The sequence below is a fragment of the Tursiops truncatus genome, chromosome 16, assembly GCF_011762595.2.
Source record: "Tursiops truncatus isolate mTurTru1 chromosome 16, mTurTru1.mat.Y, whole genome shotgun sequence".
In the NCBI taxonomy this organism is placed as follows: Eukaryota; Metazoa; Chordata; class Mammalia; order Artiodactyla; family Delphinidae; genus Tursiops; species Tursiops truncatus.
The window spans coordinates 62,440,001-62,447,848 of record NC_047049.1 but is presented as its reverse complement, the minus strand read 5'-3'; the positions used below and the strand labels follow the sequence as shown (position 1 = coordinate 62,447,848).

Below are 7,848 nucleotides of genomic sequence, written 5' to 3'. Positions count from 1 at the left end.
ATTCCAATAAATGGAACTGGTACCTTCTAATGGTTTACAGTTATGGTTTTTTTAAAAGTTTATTCAAGTTTATTTATTTGCTTATTATTGAGGTATAGTTGATGCACAATATTATCTAAATTTCAGGTGTACAACCTAGTGATTCACAATTTTTAAAGGTTATATTCCACTTGTAGTTTTTATAAAATATTGGCTACATTCCCTGTGTTGTACAGTATATCCTTGTAGCTCATTTATTTCATACATAGTAGTCTGTACCTTTTACTCCCCCACCCCTCTCTTGCCCCTCCTCCCTTCCCTCTCCCCACTGGTAACCACTAGTTTATTCTCTATATCTGAGAGTCTGTTTCTTTTTTGTTATATTCACTAATTTATTTTTCAGATTCCATATATAAGTAATATATATTTTATGTTTTACTGAATGTACTGAAAGGGCTGCATGCATTTTTTTTATCCTAAGGAATTAAATGAGATGAGATAAAATAGCAATTTTAAGAAGGGGTACTGAACTAGGTGAAGGCTTAGACTAAAGAGATGCTTTTAGTGTGCCCACTATGGGATGCATGGCTTCTCTTATGTGATCTCATTTACTTTTATTCTGCAAATGACCACAATGGAGCTATGAACCCTTTACAGATACGAACTTGGAGCCTTTGTGTTCAGTCAGGGCAGAGCCAAAGTGGGAAGTCAGGGCCTGTGCACTTTCCACTGGGCTTGGGTCCTGTATTTCTCTAGCTTAGGTTTCCCTAGCTTAGGTCCTGTATTTCCCCTGAGCTTTGCTTCCAGGTTAATGAGAGCCAGTGTAGCACAGTGGGTAAGCGTGGACTCTGAAGCCACACTGCCTGCATTCAAATATCTATTCTACCATGTACCACTTGGGATCTTTGCCTCAGTTTCTCTATCTGTAAAATGGAGAGAATGATAGTTGTGGTGGGAATTAATATTGTAAAACACCTAGTAAACATTATATCAATACAAGTGTTTACTAAATAATAGGTAAATTGTGTTGCACTTCTTGTCCTCCTACTGTGCTCAATACCAAAAGGAAAGCAGATATTGTCTTTAGGTCTTCCCATAAGGGCCAGCTCTGTGGAAACAGAAATGTGTATAGATGTGAGAGAGTTCCTTCTTACATGGACGGTTTGGGCCAGACAGGTAATACGTTTTAACTAAAATGTCACTTAGCAGCGCTAACCCTCAAATGATGTTCTTAAGCAAAATCTAAGTGCTTATAAGACTTGTATATCATTGAATAGCTACGTAGAGCTTTAATAAGGGTGAAAAATTCCAGTGGTTGAACTGAAATAATCAGATGAGGAATGGTGAAATAATCTAATTATTTTGTCTTTCTAAAGTGAGGGGGCTGAGCTAGATGACTTCAAATACATGTGATTTTTATAATCATTAGGCTTCTTGGTTTAGTCAGCTAGCTCAGACCTGGAATGTAGATGCTAATGTGCTTAGATTAAAAAATGGAATGATGTTAATAGCTGAAAATCCTCTGGTGTCATTTGCCTAATTAAAATCCCCAAAGCTGCCTATCTGGCACATAAAAGCAACCACTAGATTGCAGAGATCTTTGGTTATAACTTTGTGTCCTTTTGTCCATGAGCCATTGTAACCCCTTATCCCTATGTTGAATAAGTCAATGACCTTGGTGCCGTACTGCACCTGAGGTTACTTTTTAAATGAAGGAATTAAGACAATATTGTTATCACCTGTAGGCGGGTGACCTGCCCAGGATGTTATCCAGTGCAGACTCAGGGACGGCACGTCTGTTTCAGAATACCAGTTCCACATGGGGAATTGAATAGTGTCAACAACTAAAGATTAGCCTTTGCTTGTTTGTAGAAACGACAAAGTAAAGGAGCTAGAAGAGTTCATAGTCTGAGGGGTAAACACACTGAAAAGGATAGTGTTTCTCATTCTGGGAGACGGTTTTATATCAGTCTGAGAAAAGCATCTGAGTAGTTTTAATCAAACACCCTGGGCTTAGGCTAGACTTCCAGTGGCTCATCCACATGATGGATGGATAAAGAGCACTGATTGGAGAACCAGTGGCTCCTGAAGAGGCTGCGGTTGAAGGTTCTCGCCAGGCAATTGTCTGGCAATTGTCTTGATAAATGAGATTATGCAGTTGCAAAGCAAACAAAGCCGAGGCCGCTAAGTTGACCAGGAAAAGTCATTTTTTTTTCCATTTGTATTGTAGCGCAGGTGCCTATAGGAGCAGAGAAACACTGGGGTGCCCAGCTGACCTTCATTAACATCAGATCAGTTGCTAATTTTAGTAAGCATTTGATTAGTATTTGGGATGTTATGGTCAGGAATTTCTTCATTTTCCCCCACTGGGAAGATCCTATTGAAGTGATAGCTCTGTGTTTAGTTTTCCAAGTACTATTGACCCTTGAACAACTCAGAGGTTAGGGACGCTGGACCTTCCACACAGTCAAAAATTTACTTATAATTAATAGCCGGCCCTCTGTACAAGTGGTTCCCCCGTATCTGTGATCCCACATCTACAGGCAGATTCAGCCAACCCCGGATCATGTAGTACTGTATTATTTACTATTGAAAAGAATCCTTATGTAAGTGGACCCATGCAGTTCAAACCTGTGTCGTTCAAGGGTTAACTGTGGTTGGAATTCTTGACAATAACCCCACAGAATGCTGCTGCTAGTAGTAACTATTAACTGAGTATCTATTGCATGGAAAAGGAAGAAAGGCAATACTATGTATTGTTTAAGAGCTGGGCACTGAAATGAAACTCCTGGGTTTCATTCCTCACTGTACTATTTACAGGCTTTGTGATTTTGAGCAAATTAACCTTTCTGGGCCTCAATTTTCTCATTTATAAAATGGAAATAGTTAAGTGCTCCATCCACGTTAGCAGCTGTTGTTAACAGCATCGTTGTTGTTGTTGATTTCATCAGCTGACCAATGACTGCAGGAAGAGTGCAAAGTCTGTTGTACCCATACATTGACCCCTTTCTGGGTCCTTCTCACATCAAGTATGATGGAGGGAGATAAGTGAGTGAACCAAATATCCTGGTGGTCTGAGACATTTCCCGTCTGTGACTTCAGTTTTTCTCTCCAGCAGCAGCTTCCCAGTGAGTACGGGTGAATTCATTCTTTCTCATGGATAATTTTTTTCTGGTTCATTAGCTGGGATATCAAGGTTTTCTGGCTTACCACTGTGAATAGATAAACCTTTATTGATTTTTTTCCATTACCAATGGCTGTAAGCTAAGAGATTTGATTGGTCACAAATTAAGGAATTTGCCCCAACATTCTTTTTTTGGGGGGAGGGTACGCAGGCCTCTCACTGTTGTGGCCTCTCCCGTTGCGGAGCACAGGCTCTGGACGCACAGGCTCAGTGGCCATGGCTCACGGGCCCAGCCGCTCTGCGGCACGTGGGATCTTCCCGGACCGGGGCACGAACCCATCTCCCCTGCATCGGCAGGCGGACTCTCAACCACTGTGCCACCAGGGAAGCCCTGCCCCAACATTCTTGAAACCTCTCTGACCAGGGCAATACTTAGTCTTAATTAAGATAGTGCCCTTGAGGAGCAGAGAGTTAGGAGTTATATTCCTGTGCTGAGAAGAAAAGGACTAAAGAGAAAAGCCTGAGACTAGACGTTTGCAGAGCAGCTCAGCTGGTTGAGAGTTGGCTTTGTTTAACGCCCAACTTCTCAGAAGATTTTCCTCGGCTGAGTGGGCTTGGTGGGACATTAGCTTGAGAGTGTTGCTTAGCAACGAGATTTTGTGGGACCCAATTCTCAAAGAGTCAAGCAGCCTGTCCCCTGCCTACCCTCCACCAACCCTCAGCTACCATCCTGAGCCTCCTATTAGACAATCAAGTGTGAGTTGGAGGGAGGGACCAGAGACAGGGGGCAAAGTTTAATCGTTGAACTAAGCAGCCTGGAAGTATTTAATCTGTAGCACCTAGTTCCCCCGAGGGATCCAGCCTGGACTGGAAGTGGGCAGCGCTCCAGAGACGAGGGAGTGAACGCTGCACGGAAATACCTGCTCACCTCAGGAGAAACCAAACTTGGGGAGAATGTTTGCGGTACACTTGATGGCATTTTACTTCACCAAGCTGAAGGAGGACCAGATCAAGAAGGTAAGGACTCACAGAGCTGAGAGATATCTGGTCCAGTCTTCCCTGACAGAGTTAATTGATCCCGTGCCTACATGTGAAGAGATTTAAGAGAGCTTATTAGAAAAGGTACAGGGTGCAGAGAGGCAGTAAAAACTCACAGAAGGGGAAGAGGAAGTAAATCTCCCATGGGCTGCACATTGCATACTGTCCTGAGCCTTCAATTTCACTCGGACTTCAGATACCAGACGGGAAGCGGATGAGGAGAAAGTCTTTAGAAAGCTTGAAGACAATTGTGTTTGATGTGAGGAATGTTTGGGGGAAAGGCTACAAAGAAGAATCATTTTTAAAGAAAATTTGAGAACTCATTAAAGTAATTCACATGATTCTTCACATGCTTGGAAGGATATAAATACGGATACCAAGAGGGGTGTGAGTTTTTACGTACAATATTCAAAATATATATTGTTGGCACGTGCTGTTGGCCAGTGGTGTGCTCTTAATGATGTGCATTATTTTGCCACTTTGCACAAGAAACCTGTCTACAAAATTGATTCCAAGGTCGGCTGGTTAAAAGTTGCCAAGGCTCAAATGGGGGCCAGCCACCAGCATTCTCTCCTGGCAGCCTAGAATGAGCCCAGCCTGCCCCTCTACCCACACCAGCTGCCAGTGGCAGGGCTCTGGGCACGAGCATCTCTCAATTTATAGATAACAGAAGTCCTCCCAGCAGGTGGATTTAGCCAAGATTACCCAGGTATTTAAAGTGGAGTGAGGATTAAACCCAAACCTCTGAATCCTCCTTCAGCATTCTTTCCATTGTGTCATGATGCCTCCTGGCTTTTCAAACTGAAAGAAAGAAAGCATGGCACCTGACAGCCCTCCTGTGCTGGGTGGGATAACCTCCCACTACATTCTGTTCATTAGGGAGTTGGGTTGCAGGTTATAGCAAATCTTAAAATATTGTAAATCAATCAGTTATCTTAATTTTCATTTATTGATTAGATTCAGAGAGCTCTCTACTAGCTTCTTAAGGAGGTGGAAAAGTCCTACAGTACTGCTTAAGAATTCATTTTCTGTTACAACCTCTTAGTAAAGATGTAACCTGCATGGTGTCTCTCCAGCCCTGAAGGGGAGTCTTTGGACCTTTATACCTCTAGTTCTAACAAATTAGTTTCGTTTCCTTGGGCCCCTTTGTGGTGGTTAACCTTTAGTTACACCCAAGAATCAGGCTAGACATGTTTGTCCACCAGCCCAGGTGCAGGCCCAGGAGGTGGGATTGCAGCCTCCACTGATCTGTTCCAGGTCCTTCTGGGAGGAGGGTCAGCGTTTGTCAAGGCCTGGGGTTGACCCCTTTCTCTCTCCCAGGGGAAGGCAAGATAGCTAAGCGTGAGCTGAGCAGGGATAGTCAGGAGCACTTTCCAGCCACCTTGATGAGTGAGCCAGCAGGTGTCTGGGGTAGCAAGGGTGGCCAGTTTATGAGTTGCTGCATTGAGTCATAGGTTCTGAGAACACCAACTCATTCGCTTCTCCTCGTGGTGACAACACACCTGGTCAAAAGGCACGGGCTCTTTCTCTGTCCCGGTCAGGTAGCCAGTCCCCTCCATAGTTTCTGTGCTTCCTGCTTCTAGAGTTGTCAAGATGCTGGGTGCTACTTGCCTCCGAGGGTTACTATTCAGACCCTGGAACGATTTTTAAAAATTTCCTTATACCAACATTAAAACTAAACCAAAACAAAACAGGAAGGAAGGGGAAGAAAGAAGGAAGGAAGGAAAGAAGGAAGAGAAAGAGAAAAGAAGGAAAGAAGGAAGAGAGAGAAAGAAAAAGAAAGGAAGGGGAGAGGGGAAGGAAAGGGGGGAGGGGAGAGGAGAGGAGATCTTTTCCAATTCGATGTAGTGACATTATTTGACCTATTGATAACATTGGACTGGGTCTGGTCACTGACCTGCAGATTGTTCATTCATAAGAGAAGAACTGGTTAGGTTTTTCCCTGTGTACTTTTTACAGTTTAGTAAGTCAACATTACGAAAAGTGGAAATGTTACCTTTAATCCCACCCTTCTCACAGACACTGTCACGTTTGCCACGTGGAAGCCCTTGTTGTCTTTTTTCACAGTGGATGTTTTTATAGTTATATTGTGTTTACCACTGTGGATCTGTATAGTTCACTTACTGTTAAAACGTAGCCACTCAAGTACATTTCTCCATAATTATCTTCCTAAAATTCAGTCAAGTTGGATATGCCATAATTTAACCTTTTCCGTCTTGTTGGACATTCAGCCACTTTCATGAACATTTTTTTAACAAATAAAATATTGCTATGATAAACATTGGTGTGTATTTAATGTTCTCCATATTTGGGATTGTTTCCTAAGGATAGATTCCCAGAAGTGACATCACTGGGTTCAAGAGTTGAACCATTTTATGACTCTGGATTCATAATACAGGATCTTTGGACTAAGTGATCTGTAAAGTCCCTTTGGGCTCCCACATCCTGTAATTCAGCAGCTCTGAGCCTGCAGTTTTGAATTTGCTCTTCGTATGTTACATGTGATGCTTGTTGGCTCTTTTGTTTAGAAGATATCTGGTATCACATGGTTTGTGAGTCACTCCAAGAGTGGGCTTGGTTTTCTGAACTCAAGTACCCTCCCTTGGTGCCTGCAACGTGTGGCCCTGCTTATACAGGCCTCAAATCACCTGTTTGGATTTAAAATACAGCCTTTTTGTCCCAGCATGTGTTTCATTCTTCCCTTCTAACTACTGTACCAGGTGCTGTGGAAGATACAAAGAATAAACAAGAAACTGACGCTAAGTTGACATTTGTCTGTCATAACTTTAACTTACTGAAAGAGCAGGAGTAGTAACCCAAAGTCCTGAATGACTGTTAAACTTCAGCTGGCAAACTACCCCAAAGGGCCTCAAAACCACTACTTACATACAAAGGATGATGCTATGGGGTTACCTGGAGGAGGTCTTTATACTCTGGGGCTGAGCAGAAATGAGCAGTCCATTCAGGGGCACTGTCTGAAGGGCCTTGGGGTGATAAAGAAGCAAGTTTAGGTTCCGTGTAGTACATCTCACCCTTCCCCAAACCCCAATTACTTGGGTCATGTCCCTTCTGTCGGTTTTCTCCTTGTGTGTTGCTGTGCCAACCAATTAGTCATAAACAGACTCGGGGTGAACAGAAAGCCCTTAATGAAGCATGACCTGATTCCATCCTATCTTCTCAAATATGCTGAAAGCCCAATTGTCCTCTTGTTAGTGGCTCTCTGATGGTTTTCTGGCCTCTCGCTGGGCCCCCAAGCCCCTGGAGCCATGGACCACTTCACTGGCTTAGGACTCCATACTGGTCCTGGACTGAACTGGGATGCCTGCCCTCTAGGGCTGGCTGATGACTGCGTACCTGTCTTATGATAAAGGTCATGTGACCCCTGGACTTCGGTATAACTTGTCTGTGGGGCTTGTGGGTCCTGCACAAAGCTGTGAAGCAAAACCAGGCCATGGAGCGAGGAATATGGAGACTGCATTAGAGTCCCAGGGCTGCCACTTACCTGTGGCTCTCCTAATGCTGCTTAATGGCTCTGAGCCTTGGAGTCTCCCCATCTCTCAGTTAGGAGCAATAATTTGGCCTTACCTGACTGCCTCCAATGGATGTCTTGGAGGTTAGATGAGGTGACATACATGAAAGCACTTTGTATACTGCAACAAATGTTCTTAGCCTTAGATAAAAGTGTGGGAGAGAAGTTCCTGCAGGAA

At 43.5% G+C, this 7,848-nt stretch overlaps 1 protein-coding gene across 9 annotated transcripts in view; it reads left to right on the top strand.

Moving 5' to 3' along the window:
* The window catches only part of HKDC1 (hexokinase domain containing 1), a 62,585-nt gene that overhangs the window by 11,240 nt on the left and 43,497 nt on the right, over positions 1-7,848 (top strand). For 5 of the 9 annotated variants that reach the window (XR_012326603.1, XM_033841765.2, XM_073793517.1 and 2 more), the window contains one exon: positions 2,931-4,120. Coding sequence is in view for 8 of the 9 variants with exons in the window: in XM_033841765.2 (XP_033697656.1) it covers positions 4,058-4,120 (63 nt within the window). In the remaining variant the exon portion in view is untranslated. The remainder of the gene's footprint in view (positions 1-2,930; positions 4,121-7,848) is intronic. The other 4 variants (XM_073793518.1, XM_033841764.2, XM_033841762.2 and 1 more) reach the window with 4 other exon arrangements.